At 39.7% G+C, this 24,571-nt stretch overlaps 1 protein-coding gene across 1 annotated transcript in view; it reads right to left on the bottom strand.

Moving 5' to 3' along the window:
• LOC114645829 (anthrax toxin receptor 1-like) overlaps window positions 1-12,524 on the bottom strand; it is a 242,445-nt gene extending 229,921 nt beyond the window's left edge. Inside the window, exon 1 of the mRNA XM_028794072.2 lies at window positions 12,149-12,524. Coding sequence (XP_028649905.2) covers window positions 12,149-12,303 — 155 coding nt within the window. The 5' untranslated portion in view covers window positions 12,304-12,524. The remainder of the gene's footprint in view (window positions 1-12,148) is intronic.
• Window positions 12,525-24,571: the final 12,047 nt, after the last annotated feature.

Here is a 24,571-nt window from a genome sequence, read left to right as displayed (position 1 = left end):
ACCAGGCATGGTGGTGATAGCCTCATGCTGTGGGGTTGTATTTCAGTGGCTGGTACTGGAAGGCTAGTCAGGGTTGAGAAAAAGCTGAACAGGGCTGCAATGCATCACAGGGTGAAAACACACACACACACACACCAAAGACACACTAGGGCTAATTCACCTAACCTCAATGTCTTTGGACAGTGGGAGGAAAACCACGCACACAATGGAGAATATGTAAACTTTATGCAGGGAGGACCTGGGATGCAAACCTTAATATTCTTACTGCTAAATCCTTGTCCAGACAACTCTGGACCTCAGACTGGGCCAAAGGTTCAAATTCCAACAGGACATGACCCTAAACACAAAGCAAAGACAGCAAAGGGGTGGCTTAGGGACAACTCTGCCCAACACTGAACCCAATTCAACATCTCTGGAAAGATCTGAAGGTAGCTATCCACTGACGGTCTCCGTCCCAACTGACAGAGCTTGAGAGGATCTAAAGAGAAGAATGGCAGAGCTTGTTGCATCAGACCCAAGAAGATCCCAGGCTGGAATCACTGCCAAAGGGGCATCAATGAAGTACTGAGTTAAGGGTCTGAATACACACATCTGTGTGATATTTCAGTTTATTTTTATTAAATTAGCACAAATTTCTAAAGTCCTGTTTTCGCATTGTTGTTCTGGGGTATTGAGTGTTGCTTGATGAGGGAAAAAAAATAATTTAAACTGTCTGCTTTAGGCCCCTTACCTGAGGGAACCTTACTGGCCACAACGAATGCTGAGGCACTTTACACAAACTTCCCCCATGATGATGGCATATTGGCATGTGAAATGTACCTCAAACAACATGATTTATCCACAAAGTCAGTAATAGAAATGATAAAATTCACTCTGACACATAATCTATTCTCTTTTGGACAAAATTGCTACTTACAACAAATGGGGACTGCAATGGGCTGTCGGTTTGCACCTCACTATGCAAACTTATTTATGGCAAAATTGGAGGAAGATTTCATGCCAATGTGCATCGTAAAACCAATGTTGAATCTTCGTTACATAGATGACATCTTCATAATCTGGACTGCCACTGAGAAGGACCTCCTCCATTTTCATAATGAATATAATTCTTTTCACCCCAACATAAAGCTGAAGCTGAATTACTCAAAAACAGAAGTCAGCTTCCTTGACACCACTGTTCAACTGAAAGACAACACCCTTGTAACTTCTGTTTTTCACAAACCGACAGACAGATGGACCTACCTAAGAAGTGATAGCTTCCACCCCAAGCATATAAGGCGCTCCATTATTTTCAGCCAAGCAATACGGTACAATCGTATTTGCTCAGACCCGACAGACCGGGATAAACAACCGCAGGAGCTCAGACAAGATTTCATCAGACAAGGTTACACCCCCAAAACAACAGACACTCAAATAAGAAGAGCTACTGCCATACCCAGAGACAACCTTCTGGAATATAAAAACAAAGACAACAAGAACCGCATCCCCCTTGTTGTCACCTACAACCCACATCTTGAAACACTTCGAAAAATTATAAAAGAACTTCAGCCAATGCTAAACAATGACCAAACACTGAAAAATGTATTTCCTGAACCTCCCCTCCTGGCATACAGACAACCACCAAACCTTCAGTAACTAATTGTCCGAAGCTCCCTAAGTGAACCAACAGAAAATGGCACATCTCCATGCCTACAGAAAAGATGCAAAACATGTGCCCACATTTATGATGCAGACCGTATAGTTATACCACACTGCCTTGAACATCACATAAAGGGATCATTTTCCTGCAGATTATCTAATGCAGTCTACCTAATTCTCTGCATGAAATGTCCTGACACTGCACTCTATGTGGGAGAAACTGGACAAACACTCCGCCAGAGAATGAATTTACACACAGGTTCCACATTAAACATGGCAACACAGATGTTCCTGTAGCGGCCCACTTCAACAGCCATGGACACTGTGAGAGGGACTTTAACTCTTTGAGGGCTGAATATTTTTTGCAGGCAACTCCGTTTTCTGAAAAGCACACAAAGCAAAGGTTTCACATGTAAATCAACATAAAATGTCTGTTGCTGTGGCTGCTGATCAGCATCCCTGGTGGTTGTGTAGGGGCAGCACGATGGCCAGTAGGAATGCATGGCCGGCTGCCTGGCCTGTCTTCGCGTAGCAGTGCTACTCAGTCTGTTTTGTACCTCTTGCCATCATAAGCGGCGGTCCCCCTAGGCGAACGTTGCCATTGGTGCATCAGCTACACAAGCGTGTTCAACACCACGATCAACTGGGGACAGATCAGCTGAAGCTCACTTTTGTTTTCAGTCTCCATCTTCAGATCACTTGCATCAAAACTGAAGTCTGGCAAGTCAGAGTCCAATTTGGCGATAATAATACACAAAATGTCGTCCATGGAGTATTTTGCTTTGTGCATTCGCTTTGGTCTCTCGTCAGATGTCGATGAAATTTTAGAGGTTGTTTGCTGTTCGCTACTCATGCATGCACAGGGAATCGAGGTCAAATCAACAAAGCTAACTTTCCTTCTAGCAAAGAGAGTTGAACTAAAACATAACGCGAGTTTTCTCGTTGTTTACAGCTGATTACCATCCTCTACCCCTGAATTTCGACAAAAGTCAACATCAGCCCTGAAAGAGTTAAAGTCACAATGCTTATGGGCAACTTCAAAACACATCAAGAGAGAATAGAATGGGAAGTTAAACTCATTCTAAAATTTAATACATTACAACATGGCTTGAATAAAGACAAGAGTTTTATGGCCAGATATGAGGATTGTTTACATCTCTCAGAATGACAGACAGCCTGTCTACAGGTCTGCATTGTTTTGAAAAAACTCATTACAAACTTCAAAAGACTTTGTTGGACAGTTATCTTATCCAAAGATCTTGACCATACATTGTTCTTCTCTCTCTTGTTAAATTAACCCTAGCCTGAATGAATCTATTAATTTTTTACATTTAAGATTTCTCATTTAAAGATTTACCAATGTTGTTTCTTGTCCTTGAGTGTGTATATAAACACAGGGAACTCCAGTCTCTGTATTACACCTTGCCTGAAGAAGGGGCCTGAGTTGCCTCGAAAGCTTGCATATTGTAATCTTTTTAGTTAGCCAATCAAAGGTGTCATTTTGCTTGGCTTTTCTCTTTAAACTATTTTAAAACACAAGACTGCAACATAACAAAATGTGTAAAAATGAAGGGGCCTGAATGCCATCTCACTTCACTCTATGCTGTGTGAGTAAGTATACAAATACACAGTGATTATGTTTGATGTGATCGGTTTACAAGTAGCACCTCATCTGGAGTTTTTGTTTAACTTCTGATATTAATGACAAAATGTCAAAATCAATTACAGCGACAGTTAAACACTCACCATTTCTGTCATACATTTTTTTAATAAGCTATTCCTTTCAGTAAAAACCTCAGCTGACTCCTCTGCACCAGTTGCTCTGATCCCAGTTCTACATTGTTGTCTTCTAAAGATCAGTCCAGTCCCTTGTATCAGGTTACCAGTCTTCACGTATGTTACCAGCAATGATCTTTGTGGTCTACAAGCATTTTATTGCTCTTTTAGTACCCATTTTTGCTTTGCAAAAAGCCATGTGATAGTGTGCTTTGTGAAGGATTCTATGATCAACTGATTAAAATTAAAAGTACGTGCATTTATTTATTCCTTTTCTCTGTCCATTTAGCCCACTTTCAGGGCCATCATGAAGCTAAAGCCTATTCTATCAGCACTGAGCAGAAGGCAGTGTCTTGATGGCACACTGACACACAAGTCCAAAGTACCATTAATTTAACCTGCATGCTTCTGGGAGGCACAGCAGAATAAACTTTCATTTAGAGGTATCTCAAAATGTATTTTAAGATATCTTAAAATAAACTATAGATTACAGATACGTTCATTTCTAAGCATCACAAAGGCATTTTCAGATATCGCAGATGCATTTCAAAATATTTCAAAGTGACATCTGATCAAGTTGAGATATCTGAAATACATTTTGAGGCATCTTGAGATAATGAGATCTCATTTTAAGATATCTAAAAGTAACTTTACATGCGTTTTCAGTTATCTGGAATACAATACAAAATATCTGATTTTTTAATAGGACTTCATGTCATATTAAGATATCTGAAAATGCAGGTGAAGTTATTTATGTCATCTTGAACGGCATTTTAGGTATCTCAGAATGGTTGTGGTGTTGTTTCAAAATATCTCAAAATGTATTTAAGAAACCTCAAAATGTATTTTCTGATACAATCTGTTTATACGGACTCATGTTTGAGGTATCTATAACACGTTTTTAGATATCTCAAATTCATTCCCTGCTTTCTTAAAAAAGTACATCTGAGATATCTTAGATATTTCAATTTTATTTCAATTTATGTGAAACACATTTCAAGATATAAAGCATTTACAAATACACAAAGTAATTTCAAGGTATCTCAATATCATTTTGATACATCTAAAATGGGCGGCACGGTGGCACAGTGGTAGCGCTGCTGCCTCACAGTAAGGAGACCTGGGTTCGATTCAGGGTCCTCCCTGCATGGAGTTTGCATGTTCTCCCCATGTCTGCATGGGTTTCCTCCTGTAGTCCAAAGACATGCAGGTTAGTTGCATTGGTGATCCTAAATTGTCCTTTGCGTGTGTGCCCTGCGGTGGGCTGGCACCCTGCCTGGGGTTTGTTCCTGCCTTGCACCCTGAGATTGGCTCCAGCAGACCCCCGTGACCCTGTGTTAGGATATAGCGGGTTGGACAATGACTGATTGACTACATCTAAAATGGTATTATGGTATTTGCAGAGATCTCACAATGGCTTGTTACTCTTAGATATCTCAAATACATTTTGAGATGGTTTAAAGTAGACTGGATGTTCCATTTAAAAATAGAAATTGTACATAACAGGATACTGAGATGTTTCAAAACCCATTTAAGATATCTTAAAATAAATTTGGATGTTAAATTGAGCTACCACAGAACATTTATGAAAAATTTTGAAAAACACAGGGGTTTGGAGAGATCACATAGTGATGTGGGTGGACTTTTGGTGCTATTTACAAGTATAAGATCATAGGCCGTGTCATGCATGCACACCTGTGGACCACATCCCAGGCTCTGAGAAGGTAAGCAAAACCACTTTGGGACAAGAGGAGGTGCTAGTACTAACCATTTCCTCTCTTTCCACCACAGTTCCAAGGAGACGGTTGAGAACAATGGCCAGCCCCGTCCACAGCTCACAGAGAAGTGCCTCACCCCTTCTGCCCAGTACGCCATAAAAACAGGCGGCCCCCAGAAGAAGGTGTTCATTCATCTCGGGGTGATAGAGCTCCTGATGAAGTGCCATACCTTTGGCTAGTGAGGGTCCTATAACTGGAATGCCAAGAACAAAAATTGTTCATTTTTTTCTTTTCTACAATTAAATGGGGTTGCCCGGTTGGCACCTCAACCTTTTTTCTGTCATTCCTGGTCACAGCTGTTAACTAAATACAGCCAAGAAGTGAAGAGCAAATTTTCAGAAGTCACTCAGCCCACGTTTGACTGTGAGTTAATAATATCCATTCATCCATCCACCCAACCATCCACCAATGCATCCTCTTACCAGTTCATAGCTGTTATTGCCTGGTAGCAGTAAGAGTAAGGCAAGAACCAACTCCAACAAAGGTGCCAGTCCATCATATGGCAAACTTACTCATATTGGGCCAGCTTATGGTGGTCAGTTAAACTAATACAAAAGTGTTTGAGACACAGGAAAAAAAAAAAAAACAAATGAAAACCCACACAGGCTACAGTAGGTAATCAAACCCAGAACTGTGAGATGGTGGCACTGAATCTTGCACTACCAGGCTACCAAAGTTAATACCAGATACCCGTTTTTGGAATAACATAAACCGGACTACAAATTAACATCAGGCTTCATTTAGAAGTTTCCAAAAGTTATTAACCATAAAAAAATGTCTCCAGCCAACTGAGGACTTTTGCATTTTTCTTTTTCAATTTTATTTACACGCATGTCACTTTAGTTCACAATAAATGATCATTTATAACATTTTGCTGTTTTTTTCAAAAGCAGTGCTGACATAAAATGTAATTCTCTCAGGTGGACCAGTTGCTTCAGTTTGTATTTCAAAAATAATTTAATTCTATTTAAATATTTGTATTTAAAATTAATATAGATAGATAGCATTCACTCCCGTATCACCATAATGTGTCAGAAGGCACGGCACGCACCCTGACCAAGTGGGGCATCAGAATAGCACATAAATCCATGAACAATCTGCGCATGGTCCTGTTTAATGCTAAAAATAAGAAATCGACAGCCGAAACACGAAACGCAGTTTATAGTATTCCATGCAATTCTTGCTCAGCTGTATACATAGGACAAACGTCAAAAAAAATCTCAACACGTGTACAGGAACATCGCAACGCCGTTAGAAGAAAGGACGCACTATCGTTGATATATGCACATACTAAATCGACAGGACACACATTCAACTGGGACAACGTAAAAGTAAAATTTAAGGCCAGTACAAAAAGCGCCAGAGAGTTGGCTGAGTCTTGGCTATCAGATGAAAACGCCATCAACAGACACTTGGACATAAACCCAGCATATGCCAACTTAAGAAGGACATATACACATTAATTAAACTATACAACCCCCCCCCCCCCCCCCCATACACTTGATCATACTGACTTAGTCACCTCCATCCACCCCCCATCCCCCCCCCCCATACTGAATGTGTTGCTATATATTGCCTTTGATTCTTGTAAGTCTAAGCATTATCCTCTGATGAAGACCCCTGACAGGGGTTGAAAGCTCAGGAATAAAACTATTTTATGATACGTGATTCGTTTTTTCTCCCTTCGTGGATCTCCAACTGCAAATATGCAAACCGTATCACAGACCTTCTCTTCCATAGATAGATAGATAGATAGATAGATAGATAGATAGATAGATAGATAGATAGATAGATAGATAGATAGATAGATAGATAGATAGATAGATAGATACACTATATTATACTGTAGATAGATAGATTTATTTTATTTGTCCACTAGGGAAATTAAAAGTATTTAAAAGTCAAGGGCCAGTCCTAATGAAGAGGAAATATATTATTCCCTACTTAATGGAAGAAGCAGCTCAACCATGGCACACAGTAAGTGGGATTCTGGGAGTACAGGAATCTGTAATTAACCCTTTGGACCTCTCATCCCCCATGAGCTTTAAAATCATAATTGTTGGGGTGCCTAAAAAGTAAATGACTCAGTGCCTGTTGCTATTTTTTTGATAAACTATGCTAAACAAAAATTCAGAAAAGGTTATTGTTTAGGCTGGTTTACCTGCTGTCATCAACCATGCCTGATGACTAACTACTGATGCAGCACTGGATTGTGGCAGTGGCTGGGTGGTGTTGTAACAAATGAATTCATGGCAGCCAACAATCCTAACGTTAATGATAAAATAGCCGATAGCAATGTCAGAACTGCACAGCGGTGTGGCTTTTATTTGCAGAGTGTGTTATCGTGTACGATGTGATTTGTCTACTTAAGATAAGCATATCCTCGGTGTTTGCATGCTACATAGATACATTATTGTATATTCCATAGTACCAGAGTAAGATATCAGTGTTGAACCCATAATGAGGTACTAAAAGGACCCACTGATTACCTCGGGGTATTGTGCACACCAAACACAACACCCACATCTCAGCTTCAGAACTTCTTCTAGTCAGGGTTGTGTTGTCAGCAGGGTGACCATGGCACAAGTAGATAACTCTCCAGCTCAGCATGAAGAATTTTAACACAGTCCCAGGACAACTAAGAGGTATGCTGTTTCTGTTGTGTCTTGGATTTTCTGTTGAATCTCCTCCTAATACACTTCCAGAAGGAAATGACAACAAGATGCCCAAACCACTTCAAATGGCTTCTTTTAATTGGCGGCAGCAGCTGTTGTATTCCAAGGTCATTTCAGGACTGTCGAGCTCTTTGCCTTGTTACGAAAATTGAGTTCTGGAACATTTTGCAGAAACCTCATTTTGGTCACTTGTACACCCAGCTACATAATTTTGTCCATAGCTTTTGACCATTCATAGGTGATGATGGAGTTACAAAGCAAGTTGTAGCTCTTGACCTATCTCTAGCTCTGCCACAACTGTCTATGGTGTACTGAATCCATCGGTCAGTTCCATGATTACATCAGAATCAGAATCCCATTATTCACCTGTATATGCTTAGACCTTTTGCAATTTTCTCAAAATGTAGTATTACATGGGTGCAAAAAAAAGAACATAATAATGCAGACCTTGGTTTGTGAACAAGACTTCAGTAGACTGTCCAGTTAACTGAAGTTTTCATTTGAGGACTTATTGTCCAGTACATTTTCAAAACTGCTGCTGCTGTAGCACTCTTTGGCTAATCTCACAATCACCTCCAACTTCACTTGTGAACAAAACCCCAAAGGAGTTGCAGTCCTTCACACGGGGCAGCTACTCCCACCTAACCTGTAGATAGCTTTTCCAACACAGGTCCATTGACCTCATATTCCTAGTACTCATCCTCCTCTGACTTTCAGCACTTTTGATTTTAAATTTGTGAGAATAAATAAAGATAAGAAACAGTTCAAATAACATAAGGAGAGGAGCAGCTGCTTGAGTGTTCATTAGCAAGTTAAAATCTCAAAAATCAAAACCTTCAGAGAAACACTTTATGATGACAAAATCTTGACCAAGCAAAGATGTTCAACAATAAACATCCATCCATCCATTATCCAACCCGCTATATCCTAACTACAAGGTCACGGGGGTCTGCTGGAGCCAATCCCAGCCAACACAGGGCGCAAGGCAGGAAACAAACCCTGGGTAGGGCGCCAGCCCACCGCAGGGAACGCACACTCACACACCAAGCACACACTAGGGACAATTTAGAATCGCCAGTCCACGCAGACACGGGGAGAACATGCAAACTCCACGCAGGGAGGACCCGGGAAGCAAACCCGGGTCTCCTAACTGCGAGGCAGCAGCGCTACCCACTGCACCACCGTGTCACCCTCAACAATAAACATAACTGGAAAATATCAAAATATAGAATTAACATAGAAATTAATATCAAGAATTAGTTGAAATTAAAACCTGCAACCCCAAGTGAGGTACTAAGATTTTGTTTTTATGTAGTGGCTTTCCCAGGGGTTATCACTAGGAGATCTCAAAGCAATTACAAGAAAGCAAGAATATTGTATTCTATATAGAGTGGATTCATAGAAGTATTCAGACCCCTTCACTTTCTGCACACTTTCTGTGCTGTAGAATATTTTAAATGGATATATTTTCCATTTTACCCATCAATCTACACTCACAAACCCAAAATGACGAAGGGAAAACGTGTTCAAAAAGGTTTGTAAATTAATTAATAATCAAAAATGGAAATCTCTCATTTATGTAAGTATTCAGACCCTTTTCTGCAGCAGCCCAAATTGTGGTCAGGTGCAGCCTGTTTGCTTTAATTCTCCTGGAGATGTTCCTAGAATTGGATTGGAGTGCACCTGTGCCAAACTGAATTAATTGGATATCATTTAGAACAGCATACACCTGTGTATTTAAGGCCTCACACTTCACGGTGGATGTCAGGATAAAAACAGAGCCATGAAGTCCAAAGAAATCTCTGTAGAACAAATTGTGGTGAGGCATAGATCAGGGCAAGGGGATAAAACCAAATTAAAAGCAATCCCAGGAGCACTCAATAATTATGTAATGGGAGAAGTCTGGAACCACCAGGACTTTTCCCAGAGTTTGCAGTTCAGTCAAAATGAGTAACCAAGCAAGAAGAGTCTTGGGTAGAGAGGTGACCAGAAACCAAAAGCTTCAGAAGTCCTCTGCTGAAGTGGGAGACCCTGTTGGAAGGACAACCATCTCAGCAGCACTCCATCAATCTGGCATTTATGGTAAAATGGCTAGATGGAAGCCATGGAACCTTCAGCAAGACAAAGTTGCTTTGTGGATTGTAATTTGTACTGTGTAAATAAAATGTACTTTTACATAAAAAACGATAGCCCACTTGGAGTTTGCTAAATGAAATTTAAAGGACTCTGATCTGATGAGACAAGAATTGAACTCTTTGGGCAGAACTCCAACTACTACGTCTTGTGAACACCAGGCACTGCTCATCACCTGCCTAATACCATTCCTATGATGAATCATGCTGGTGTCAGAATCATGCTAAGTGGGTGCTTCTCACTGGCAAGGACAGGGAGACTGGTCAGAATTGAGGGAAAGACAAATATAGAGGGTTCCTTGAAGTAAACTTGGTCCAGAGTGCACACTACTTTAGACTGGGGTGACGGTTCACCTTTCAGTATAACAATGACCCAAAACAATGCACACTACTTTAGACTGGGGTGACGGTTCACCTTTCAGTATAACAATGACCCAAAACATACAGCCAAGACAATGCTGGGGTGGCTTCAGAACAAGTCTTTGACTATCCTTGAGTGGCCCAGACTTTAACTTCTGTGGAGAGACCTGAAGACGGCAGTTTACAGATACTTCTAAATGAGCTTGAGAGGATCTTAGAAGAATGGGATAAACTGTTGAAGTCCACATATGCAAAGTTAGTAGAGACTTAATCAAGAAGACTCGAAGCTGGAATTACTGCCAAAGGGGCTTCTACTAAGTACTGAATTAAGAGTATGAATACTTACATGAATGAGAGATTTCAGTTTTTGACTTTTTGAGTATTCGCCAACCTTTCTGAAAACATGTTTATACTTTGTCATTCTGGGTTATTGAGTGTGGCTGGGTGGGCTCAAATGTCACATTTTTCCATTTAAAATTAAATTTACAACACAACAAAGTGTGCAGAAAGTGAAGAGGTCTGAAATCTTTCTAAATCTACTGTAACACCTTTCACACAGAGCACCATCAGAAAGCATTTGATAATGTAAACCAAAGCACCAAAAAGAAGGAAAGAGATGTTGTCAAGCTGTTTATTTGACTGCCCAGTAATTCCTTAGATGGTGACCCATAATCTGCTAGTGAAGATAAGCCAGCAGCACAGATTGTTTACATGGTTCCCTGCCATGCTGACAGTCTGGTACGTCCACATGCTCAATACTAACAATGACCTCTTCTCCAGTATGTTGCCATCAGCCTGTAGTGAGAATAACTTTGTTGGCAACCGGCTTGTTTACATGGCCACTAATGAGAAACGGGAAAGAAATGCAACGTTACCAATAGACTGTTTACTTGATTCACTGAAAGGGAAAAGAATAACACACTGCCAATCCAATGTGTTTGCATTTTCCATTAATATTAATAATTAAAAGAGGGGGCTGATATTGGAATTGCGTGTCGTATACACTGGTGGAAAGGAAGGAGGCAGCTTCTGTTATGAGAAATGTGTCATTGGTACATATTTATATACAAAAGAAAGACTTCAATTTAAGAATCTGAAGCCATTTCACTTAGTATATAAAGTCAAGATATACAGAAGATCTTTCTAGCAGTCCAGCAGTATAAGAGCATTGAATCAAATCAAAGTGAAAAACAATGCAAAAACTGCAAACATGTATGAAGAATTCACTGAAGGTTAAAACCAGTAGAAGCAGTAGAAATAAAAAAAGAAACACATGCAGAACGCAATCTCCTCTGCAGGGTTCAAACTGTTTTTGCATTGCTCAGACAGGAGCTATAAAGAGAAACAGATGCGGAGCAAAAGAATCCGAGGCTCTTTGAGCCTTTTAACTAGTTGGTCCCCTTTCCTTTTTTTAGGACAAATGGAATCCTCTTAGAGTCTAAAAGGTAAAGTGAAACACTGGATCACTGAGCACCAGATGAGTGATTTTATATAATGTGTATACATAACATTTTTGAACATCAAATTAAAAGTTTTAGAGAGAAATTGGGCTGTACTCTTTCTTTGAAATAGAGTAAATTTCATTTTTCAAAGCATATATACACATGAGCAGTTACAGGCAATAGCATCCAATAATACTGAGTGGTAAATCTCACTATTCTCTAAAGGCAATGCTCTTTGACACCATTTGCTGGTTCATCAAGGAATGTGTGACAAGACCAGCAATTCTCCCTGAATTCATAGATGCTGCATCTCCCTGTCTCTCAACCAGAACAAAGATGACACTTACTTGTCTAAAACGAAGTACAAGTCAAAGCCACCATAGCATGAAGGACCAGCTTCTTTACTGTCCATTCTGTCTCCTGTGCAATTCAGCAGAAATAATAATCCCAAACAGCAGCTCTGGACAGCAAGTCTTAACCCAGTACTCCTTGGATAAGCCATAATTCCAAGAAGAGAAAGAGGCACAGTAATGGTCCTTTGCAAGATACCCAAACTGTTGGGTCACAGAGCTGAACAAAAGTCTTATCCTTTATTTGTTTGGGGGTCCTCTGGTACCTTCTAAGGTGCAATCCTGCTGCACAAATATCAGGTTTGAGGTGCACAATTTTTGTTTCACTTTTGCAATATCATTCTCGATATGTATCCCTGCAGCCGATCACACAGTGGCATTGTGTCCTAAAAAACTATTTCCTAAAGTTCTGCTCTTTTAAAGACTATTCTCATAAAACCAAAAGAAAAAAAAAGATTTCATTACTCTTAATATTGTACAGGCCTGCCATCTAATGGTTCAGATCTGCATTGCAGCTTAAACGTGATCAGCATTCCCTAGGAAGGATAAATTGTGTTTGGCTGTTGTTATCACTCACCCTCATGCACTCTCTTAGTCACATTCCATCCATTTTTCTTGGTAAGGATCATTAAACCAAGGATGATGGGCCCTTACTTAATGTCAGCATAGCCAAGCAGCCGGTCATAGATTTATTGAATAGGTTTGCAATCTACAGTCTCATGAACATCACATGGGATACTGTGGATAATAAAATCAGCAGCATTAAACATCTGGGAGACACTCAATATCACTGAGGACCTGATGTGGGCGCAACACAGCTTGGCTGTTTTCAAGAAGGCTGTCTGAAGATTTTAGTTCCTTAGATGTTCAAGGGAAGCCCCAATGTCCAAATTCCACCAAATTCCACAGGTCACCAAAATTCCACAGGTGGACAATGCAGTCTGTTCTCACAAGCTGCATAACATCCTGGTATGGCACCTGTTCAAATCAGAACCCCAAAGTATTGTAGAGAATGGTAAAGTCTGCTCAGAGTTTTACTTTGACCAAGTGGCCTTCTGCCCTCCAGCTCCAGCTTTAGGCATAAGTCAAGCAGGCACCAGCCCAGGCACACCAAGTCCAAGGGGCACAAAAAAGTTGTTTCATATACAATCATGAGGGCGCTGATCTCCAATGGAACATTGATTTGAGCTATGGATCTGACTGTGTGGACCTAAAAGAGGGACTCTATTTTGGATGTCTCTTTTTGGGAGCTTGCAACCTTGGGCTCGATGTATCCTTAAGCCGTCCAGCTGCCCAGGACATATAAAACACACACTGCCTTAGAAAGGAATACAATTAAAAACCTGAGCTATCTTGCACAACCTCTTTTCTGGTGCAATTTCTCAGCAGAGCATGTATGTTCATTTGACCTTCGCTTAAACTAGACTAATGGCAGAGCGGTGGACTGTGTTTGTTTGAACTACCCAATAAGCCATTGTGGAGGTGTTGTTTTGCAACTCAGCTTCTATCATTTGCAGTTACTGCCGAGGTAGATCTACAATGAAACTAATGACGCTTAAGCTTCAGGGACCCTAATCCCAGAACAGCCCCAGAAGCCCACATTGCTTTTAAATTTTGGGTAAGAGAAAGGTTTTTGTTTTTTTAAAAAAAATAGTAATATAGTGTAATTCAATACAAAATAATAGTTAAACTAAAAATTAAAAGGTTATTAAAGTATCAAGAAAATATAACATTTTTGGTGGTATCTCATGAAACATCCCCACTGAAGAAGAGAACAGTGGTTACCCAGACCTCGTTGCTGGTTGTGAACTGGTTACCATAAGAGTTCAAGCTGCAGGGTCCTAAAAATTTAGGTCTGTATCTGGTTAATGTGTAATTTTCAAACAGCCTTTACTTTCTGATTTTCACTCATCCTATTTGCATTATTCGTTTTTTTTTGTTTGCTTTGTGCAATTTAATTTCTGTGTGTCTCTGTTTGTTCTATTATGTTCCATGTATTTTGTGGGTGCTTCCTCAAGAGGCGGGGCCATCTGTCCATCACAATTAAGGGACTGCTTCACCCTATAGAGGCTGAGAAAACATAAGTCCCTACATGCAATGGGTTCTGGTGAGTTCTCTTTTGATTATTGCTGTGTCCTGGATTTTTGACTTATTTGTTCTGGTTTTTGACCACTCTTTGGGAATTGTGTATTTTGGACTTTTTAGCCACTAGATTGATTTTTTTTTTTTTTGTTGTTGAAGAAAACTCCTTTGTGCCTTTTGTGCTTCTCAGTGTTTTGTTTGCTCCTTTGTGTAATAACCATTCCACTCGTGGGGCTTTTGGAATTGAACAAATTTTATGACTTTGGTTGGTGGAACACACTAGTTCACAACAATTATAGTGTTGAGGACAACAAAATCTCTACTGATTTTTCCCCAATTCCATGAGCTGAACTAAGCCATAATACTTCCCAAGGTTCTCCAGCTGGCACATACTAAAGCTAATAGATTTAAGAAGAAGGGTGAGTTTCATCTTTTGTATTTGATCATCTCTATCACTCATTCACACTCACACATGTGTATACACCCTCTACATGGCACTGGCCTTTCTGATGGCACCTCTCTTTATCTCTCATGGCACCACTCCATCTTTTTTTAACAAGGAAAAATGGATAGTTTAGTTGAGCTCAGTGTACAATGCCCATTGAAAAATCCTGCCCGTGTTTTTAAACTTTTTTTATTCATCAACATCAACAAACTGCACTTTGAATTCCAATTCTATTAAATTGATCACAATCATCACATATAGTAAAAGCTTTTGAAAATCCAGATAAATAGTATTATATGCACCACTTTAATGGTATCCTCTTGTTGCTTCCTCACAGAATTCCAGGTTATTAGTGAAACACAAACACCGAAGTCTAAACCCAAGTTGATTGTTCACTACCACTCCTGTTCTAGGAATGTGTTGCTCAATTTTTCCTTAATAGTTGCTTCCCGTAATGTACTTGTTGATGCATGTTAAGCTTACTAGCCTTTAGTTGCTTGAACCAGTGTAATAATTTTTTTCATATAATGGAACATTTGCTGTTGTTTCTGTTCTTTCATTGTCTGCATATTAATGACATCATGCTGTACTTCACATGGTGTTACTTCACGTGGTGGTGGTCTGTTTAAAACCCTAGTGCTGAATAAAAACTATCTCTACTTTATTTCAAAATAATAGGACACTGAAGGCTATTACTGAAAATTTAGTCTTTTGACTAGGCACTCAAGACTATGAATTTGAGATTATCCTTGATAGTCCCCTCCCAGACTATATTTTCTGTTTCAGAGCTTTCAGCCTCACCCAAGAAGAATTCTACTGGTCAACAAACTCTCCACTGTACCACTGTCCATCTACAAGTGATTGTTTTTAAATCAAATTGGTTTGTCATTCTATCTCACCATACAATGAAAAGCATGTTTTAGAACATTAGAATAATTGTAATGAGGACAGGCCACTCAGCCCAACAAGCTCATCCATCCTATTCACTTCAATTGTCCAAAATAACATCAAGTCGAGATTTAAAGGTTGTTAATATCCTCCTTTCCATCATAGAACTTCGTAATTTATTTTAACATTTGTACAAAATCTGCCCTTATCAAGTTACCATCCATGTCACCATGTTCTTATTGCAGAATCTGTTTTAAAGAGAATAGTTTGGAACCACTGTGCTAATTCCTTCCATAATTTTAAAAACTTTGATCAAGTCACATCCTAAAAGTTTTGACTTTATAAACACAGTATATAAGAAATGTAAAAAGAATATAAAGATAGTTTGCAAATGCAAATGAAATGAATGAATATCTAATATTATTCAGCATGGGATTTACAGTGTTATTTTTTTTAAACTTCATCAAAGGAATGTGCACAGACAACTGGTGATCTATGACCTATGATAACTGATAAGATGCATGTCACATAGCCAAGTACCTTTAGGAGCCTATGGAGCAGACAAAGATTTATAAGTGAGATTAACTGGGCATTTCCCCAAGTAGTCCACAATAGACTCTACATGCCATAAATGAGTGAGGAATGAAACGCATATAGAGATTAACAGCAATTATGATAATACCAATCAAGATAGCAGCTTTTATTGTCTAATAAAGCAAAGAGGCCTTTTTAGAAATTCATAGAATAAGTGGTAGAGCATGCCAGAAGGCACCCCAACCAGAAATCAGATTAAGTAACTAGAGGTGGAACAATTACTTACCTGCTGTGCTGCCCATCCATCTAATTTCTGAATATGCTTTCCCCATTCTTTCATTGGTTATGTGCCGCTAGAATCAATGCCTTGAAGGGATTTTAGATCATTACTGGCTTGCTCCAGGACACACAGGGCCAATTTAGGGTAACTGAGGAATGCAAGTGGAAGTCAGATTTTCCAAGTTTCTCATTTGCAGTTGGGTCAACTCTGAATTTTCTACTGGAGTTCATGTGATTTCCTCCATGTACTTCAGTTCTCTCTTATGGACATTCTACTCACATGACGGATGACTCTAAATTGCCTCAATTATACTTGTATGTATTGCAGTGGATAGTGTGATAGACAGCCAGGAACCCTGCCTCGCCGGGACGCCTGGAGAAAGGACGGACCAGGAAAGCGGTACTTGTCTTCCCTGGGTGCCTGGACAGTCCTAGGGCCCTGGAGGACAGCACTTCTGACACACCAGGAAGTGCTGCTGGACCAGGGGTGGTGTACGCCTGGAGTGCTTATGGGTGCGAGGGCAACAGTTCCGCCACACTGGGGAGTGCTGCCGGATGTTCGTCATCGTGCACCTGGAGCACATCCGGGGCAGGATAAAAGGGGCCACCTCACTCCATTTGAGGAGCCGGAGTCGGGTAGAAGTGGACAGAGCTTGCGAGAGAGGAGTGGAGGCGGCCAAAGGACCAAGGACTGAGTAATTTGTAAATATTATTGTAAATAGCGTGTGGAATAAACTTGTGTGTTTTTGGACATTCTGGCGTCGTGTCTGTCTGTGGCCGGGCTATCTTTTACAATAGGCATTCATCTCGGACTGGATTCTGCATTGTACTCACTACTGGCTGCCTGTTCAAACACTGCATCACTAGATGTTGGGCAAATAGGGGAAGGAAAATAGACAAGTTATGGCTACCTTAAAGCATAAGGGAAACTGAACAAATTAAATTAACTTGATTTAAAATTTGTAAGGTAGACTGTAGAACTGCTTTCAGGAAGAGAATTTTTATAATCCATGCTGGTGTATATATAATCCTCCCCTGCAGGAAAATCAAACAAGTGACACATCTACTATGCTTAAGAAGCGACCCTGCACTGTATACCTAAATCAGCACTTAATTCCCTGGAATACACTGCAGTTCATTCTCCAGGCACTACGTCACAGAGTTGTTTCTGCCCCAAAGAGTGTCTTTGCTTTTTCATGGTCAGTTTGAACTGACCAGGCCTATAAAGGGGCAGCTGAAAGACATTGAGAGAGAAGATGCATCTTATGAGGTCTACAGAAGGATGTCTCTAGGAGCAGCAATTCCAGCAATGTGTGCCAAGCCTTTAAAGGACACAGAGGGAAAAGTGTTCAACAGTTCACTTAAGACTGCACCAGAAGGAGGAACAGTGGGCACAAAACCACAAGGAAAAATAAAGCAAAAAGAAATCTGTAAAGTTCTTCTCTGCCTTAGTGTGCTGTTGTAGCCTTGAATTCAGATTGATAATTTGCTTCTGGAACTAAATAAATATCTTTTATATAAAGAATGGAACTGCTTTATTGTAATTTTCTACTTGGTGGACAGAAACCACAGGACAGAACACTAAAATGAGCTACAAAAAGCATGTGATGAACATAGAGCAACAGAATAAAACACAGTGGGATAATCCATAATGATCAAAATAAACATTAGAAATGATTAATGAATAAAGTAAAATGGAAAAAGGGTCTATCATAATGAAAGAACAGCAATAAACCATCCTAAATTCAGTTATTCTCAAAAAATTGGAAGTTGCAGAAAAATTCATATACTATGGTGTAATGTAAAATAATATGTGCCCTGTGCCCCAGACCTGTTCTGTCTGTTTACTGTATGGCTCTGACTGTGGATCGGTGGAACTCTGGAAAAGAAAAAATGACTTATAATTGTTTCCAGACACATAGAGATCAACAACTTTTCCAGAGATTTCCAAGAATGTCATTTGATCACGGTACAACGTGCCTGTAGGACCTGTGTGCTGACAACTTAACTCTGATGGCAGAGGCCACAGTTAGTCAGTTTTACATTGGACAAAGCTGGCCAAAAACAGGCTTGATTATTGACTGACGCAGTCAGCCAGCACATTGATTGGACAAAGATGACAAGGAAAAGTTTTAGCTGGGGGAAAGTAATAAGCTTTTTAAAACCTGAAAAGTGCATTAAGTACCTTAAACATCAAACAAATAAATTAAACATAAATCAAACACTGGTCCTTATTATATGATAAGACTAGCTTAAATTCGTCCGTCTATCCATTTTCAAACTCAGTTATCGAGCTAAGGGTCACGGGGGCCAAAGCCAATCCGAACAGCAAATGACACAAGGAAGGAACAAAGGTACATTTACCACCATTTACATGGCCAATTTTCATACACATACTTCAGTGAGATAGGGGGTGGAAGACGCAGAGAAAATACAATTCGGACACTGACAAGGATGAAATATTCAGAAATACAAAAAAAAAAAGTTAACAATGTTACATAAAAAAGTGATTAATTGGTTTAATAAATTGGTTTAGGACTGGTAAACCAAATAATTTTACCTGAGGCAAGGTACATTTTTGCCACACCCTCATCCAATATATATCCTTACTACGTTTAAGAAGTTGCAATTAATCCACATGCAACGCATATTGCAATTCAGGGTTCATAATACAATATTCCAAAATAATAATAAATAACATGATTTTTGGAAAAAAAAAATGAAAAGAATTAGCATAAAATCAATACAAGTGTATAAATGGTTCGCTGCTTCTGATGACCCAAATACAGGCAGTATTTTTATTGCAAAATTGAATGCTCATTCTGCGCATCTTTTTAAATACCCTGGAAGTTTTAACTCAGTCTTTTACGCTAAAAGGAGCCATTCCTTTCTAATTAGACATGTGTCACAAACTTGCACATTCAACACACTGTACCTGTGATTGACACCTTAATAACATTCCAGAAATTAAACTTATAATCAACATATACATATCACATTATATATAGAAAAAAAAATCAGGAAAATGTTTAGAAACAGTTTTGGTCTTGCAAGAGATGTATTAAAAGAGCAGATATGATTTACGTGAGCTATGAGAAAAGCCTGAGGAGTTGAAACAGCTTAACAGAGGTTAAGGATATCACCAAATAGAGACTGAGGGGTAAAACAATCTGCATTTAAAACGATGAAGTTGGATATCAATTGTTTCCTTAGATCTAATTTTGACTACTTATAAGCTATACTGGGCTGAGTGGCCTGTTCTCTTCAAAACCATTTTTATGTATTGTATAATGGTGGCTCAGATGTTTCCTTTAGTGCAGTGTTTTATCTCTATCCATTCTATGCCACCCAAAACTGCCTATTATCTCATGTAGAACCAGTAGAATCAGTCCCCTTTTGTGATCAAGACCACCTGCCAAAAAGGATGGCTCAACAAGACTTTAGAAAGCAAGACAGAAAAGTATTTGTAGTTCTGTTAGGAGATAAAACAGCTGCAATAATTGGGTGAAATAAAGTCAGGAAGTAGTAGATTTGCAGAACAGGCAAACAGGTTTCTTACAATAGGCACAGACTTGTTAAGGATCAATTAGAAGGAAAAGATCTCAGCAGAGGTATGCAACAGACTGAACAGTTGGTAAAAAGTCAAAAAAAAACAAACAGAAGGCACTTTTATATAAAAGTCAGCAGAAACAAGGCAATAGCTCAGTGCAGAGACAGGAAAAACCCATTACTCATTCTCTTATTGCTACATGACTGCCTATTAACTATACTTCATGTGGTAAACCAATGTAAGAGTCTGGACTCAGGAATGGTGACACTTGAAGGACATGTTACACAGCCAACAGCAAGTGGAATTGAGGAAGAAGCCAGCAGTCACATCTGATAAGTACATACAGTTTGTGACCACAAAAGACAAATGTTCATGCAGATGTGGGGGGCCAAAGACGGTTCATCCTCTGTTTGTTTCTAGAGGACAGTGATAAGGTTATGATAAGTGTAAGAGCCAATCTTACAAAGTTAATGCTTTAAGTTAAACTTTTATTAGCGTTTGCTTAATTTGAATATCATTTTCTTTCATAGTCATAGACAATGGTATAGCCTTTAACCCCCTGTAAGTTAATAAGAGATAGAACTTTCTTGCTATAACTAAGATACATTGCGTTAATTTAGTCAGTTGTTGTTTAGAACAGGTCCCAGTGCTAGCAGCGACAGAATGACCCATTTACAGCATAGAAATGGGATAGCATAGTTTTCTGTCCATTTTGAAATGGTTCAGAAACGTTTAGAAGTGATTTTGTAATGTTTAGGAACGGTTCAACTATAAGCAAACTTAAAGAAACGAAACAAGATTTATAAGCTTTAAACAGAATGTTTACTTTTTTTTGCTATATCAGATTTTCTCTTTTTTTGTGTGATCTGTTTGAATTTTTACTAAAGCTTTTAAAAATGAAGATATTTTGTCTGTGGAATCATTTCGACACATCAGGCTTTTGCTGAATCCCATTTACAAGCTGGAGCTGATGAACTTTGGTAATTTTGGGTAAACGCAGCTAACTAAGCAAAGTCACCAGCTACAGTGGTGTGAAAAACTATTTGCCCCCTTCCTGATTTCTTATTCTTTTGCATGTTTGTCACACAAAATGTTTCTGATCATCAAACACATTTAACCATTAGTCAAATATAACACAAGTAAACACAAAATGCAGTTTGTAAATGGTGGTGTTTATTATTTAGGGAGAAAAAAAAATCCAAACCTACATGGCCCTGTGTGAAAAAGTAATTGCCCCCTGAACCTAATAACTGGTTGGGCCACCCTTAGCAGCAATAACTGCAATCAAGCGTTTGCGATAACTTGCAATGAGTCTTTTACAGTGCTCTGGAGGAATTTTGGCCCACTCATCTTTGCAAAATTGTTGTAATTCAGCTTTATTTGAGGGTTTTCTAGCATGAACCGCCTCTTTAAGGTCATGCCATAGCATCTCAATTGGATTCAGGTCAGGACTTTGACTAGGCCACTCCAAAGTCTTCATTTTGTTTTTCTTCAGCCATTCAGAGGTGGATTTGCTGGTGTGTTTTGGGTCATTGTCCTGTTGCAGCACCCAAGATCGCTTCAGCTTGAGTTGACGAACAGATGGCCGGACATTCTCCTTCAGGATTTTTTGGTAGACAGTAGAATTCATGGTTCCATCTATCACAGCAAGCCTTCCAGGTCCTGAAGCAGCAAAACAACCCCAGACCATCACACTACCACCACCATATTTTACTGTTGGTATGATGTTCTTTTTCTGAAATGCTGTGTTCCTTTTACGCCAGATGTAACGGGACATTTGCATTCCAAAAAGTTCAACTTTTGACTCATCAGTCCACAAGGTATTTTCCCAAAAGTCTTGGCAATCATTGAGATGTTTCTTAGCAAAATTGAGACGAGCCCTAATGTTCTTTTTGCTTAACAGTGGTTTGTGTCTTGGAAATCTGCCATGCAGGCCGTTTTTGCCCAGTTTCTTTCTTATGGTGGAGTCGTGAACACTGACCTTAATTGAGGCAAGTGAGGCCTGCAGTTCTTTAGACGTTGTCCTGGGGTCTTTTGTGACCTCTCGGATGAGTCGTCTCTGCGCTCTTGGGGTAATTTTGGTCGGCCGGCCACTCCTGGGAAGGTTCACCACTGTTCCATGTTTTTGCCATTTGTGGATAATGGCTCTCACTGTGGTTCGCTGGAGTCCCAAAGCTTTAGAAATGGCTTTATAACCTTTACCAGACTGATAGATCTCAATTACTTCTGTTTTCATTTGTTCCTGAATTTCTTTGGATCTTGGCATGATGTCTAGCTTTTGAGGTGCTTTTGGTCTACTTCTCTGTGTCAGGCAGCTCCTATTTAAGTGATTTCTTGATTGAAACAGGTGTGGCAGTAATCAGGCCTGGGGGTGGCTACGGAAATTGAACTCAGGTGTGATACACCACAGTTAGGTTATTTTTTAACAAGGGGGCAATTACTTTTTCACACAGGGCCATGTAGGTTTGGATTTTTTTTCTCCCTAAATAATAAAAACCATCATTTAAAAACTGCATTTTGTGTTTACTTGTGTTATATTTGACTAATGGTTAAATGTGTTTGATGATCAGAAACATTTTGTGTGACAAACATGCAAAAGAATAAGAAATCAGGAAGGGGGCAAATAGTTTTTCACACCACTGTATATGCATACGCCTGGCCTGGGAAACCTGGATATTTCAGGTTGGGTGCGAGCAGGCAGTTTCATTATGAATACTTTCTAAAGAACCAGTAAGCCCGCGATTCTCAAAAGAATCGCAAATCCAAGAATGGCAATGGATGGATGAAATATCATGGAGGGTGGGTGCGTCCGGGGAAATGTCATTTAATTAAATAAGCATATCTGTACTAAAGCAGTTTCGTTTTGTGGAGCCGTGATTCCTTTGCCTCTGCTGACACCGACTGCTGGCACAGTGGATTACAGCAAGTTTAGTTTACAGGTTGTGTTGTTCGGGTGCTACCCACTGACTCTGGGAAGCCGCTGGGTTTGACTCTGGGGCGCCGAGGGGCTGTGCGCATGCACCTCGGTGCGTCCTGCGTCCAGAATGAAAAGTGATGGAGGGTGGGAGCGTCCTGGTAAACTTTTCATTGAATTAAATATAGGTATTTGTACTAACATTAACCAATTTATTAAAACAAAAATGGAATTGTAATTGTCACATCATGTAAGTCCAAAATGTCTTTGAGTTGTTGCACTTATAAGTAAAACCAATGTCCACGTGTTGGAATTTAGGTTGGTTGGTTCCATCAGGACATAAATGCATGTCAATATCGCGGTGAAACGGAGGCGCGCACCGTCTTTACTTTGAAACACAATTGCCACTTCATTAACGATGGGAACATTGAATCGTCTCGAATCGTGTTCTTTGTCCTTTATTAGCACTAAGGCAATTTTAGTTGGTGCCACACCGTCTGCCTGTGCTTTTGTATTGGCTTCTTTTTCAACCTCATGCAGCATCTTTATAGAGTTTGCTAATGGGTGATTGTTTATGACTTCAGCTACGTTTCTCATTATGAGGTCTGTGCATTGCTTGTTTTCAGGAAGGTTCATTCGTTGATAAACTGCGTCATCTAGATCTAACACGTACATTTGGGCAAATTTGCGTTGGTGATTTGGTTCAGGGTGCACTGTTCCAATCCGATGCAATATTTGTTCACACACGCGAAAGCAGTATGGGCCATTCCCAGGAGGTGGCTTGATATTTACCCCGGTAGATGCTAAAGCAAATGAACTATTGTAGGATATAATGCATTGCATAAAGCTTTTACTTTCGGGTACATTGTTAGTCAAAAGCATACGTAAATATTCAGGATATTCATCCAAAGCAGGCAGCTTAACTTGACCTTTTTGACAACAACGTGTAAACTCATCAGTTGTAGTGGCAGTTTTTTCTTCAAGGAAGATAAGTGAATGACAATGACTGCAAATGACAGTCATTAATCCCAATGAATTTTCATGAACAGGGGACTCATTATAGAATGCGTTCTCAGCTAACTGGTGGAATTGTTCAGCGTCTGTCCGTCGTTCCTGTCTGTCTTTTTCTTTGTTGGAATACTGAACGACTTTGTAGCCCTTGTGCAGTTTCTTTTTGGATCCGTGCCTCTCTTGCATGTAGTGTTTCAGAAACGCATTGTAGGCGCCTTCGTTCATTGTTTTCATCCGTACGGGCTCGGTTTTGTATTTGTAACCGTTGAGCTCTGTTTTTGTAGCCGTGACTCCTTTGCGTGTGTTGTTTCAGAGGTGTGTTGTAGGCGCCTTTGTTCATTGTTTTTATCCATACGAAATCGTTTTTGTATTTCCGTTACTTGAGGTGTTTCGTTTTGGAGCCGTGAGTTCTTTGTTTCTGGTGTTTGTGAAGCGCGTTGTAGGATCCTCCGTTTATTGTTTTTTTCCATGCGGTCTTGTTTTTGTTTCTCTGTTACTGAATGACCGTTATGTGATTCAAATGTGCCACATGACTGCTGGCACAGTTAATTAGAGCAAGTTTAGTTTACAGGTTGTGTTGTTTGAGCGCCACCTACTGACTCTGGGAAGCCACTGCGTTTGACTCTGGAGCGCCACGGCGCAGTGCGCATTCGCTTCGGTGCGTCCGCCATGCATAAATTAAACTGTGGTTTAGTAATACAGATATTACAGATCAGG

The sequence above is a fragment of the Erpetoichthys calabaricus genome, chromosome 1, assembly GCF_900747795.2.
Source record: "Erpetoichthys calabaricus chromosome 1, fErpCal1.3, whole genome shotgun sequence".
NCBI classification, from domain to species: domain Eukaryota; kingdom Metazoa; phylum Chordata; class Cladistia; order Polypteriformes; family Polypteridae; genus Erpetoichthys; species Erpetoichthys calabaricus.
Note: the sequence above shows the minus strand (reverse complement) of the source record. Positions and strands in the feature narration are given on the sequence as shown.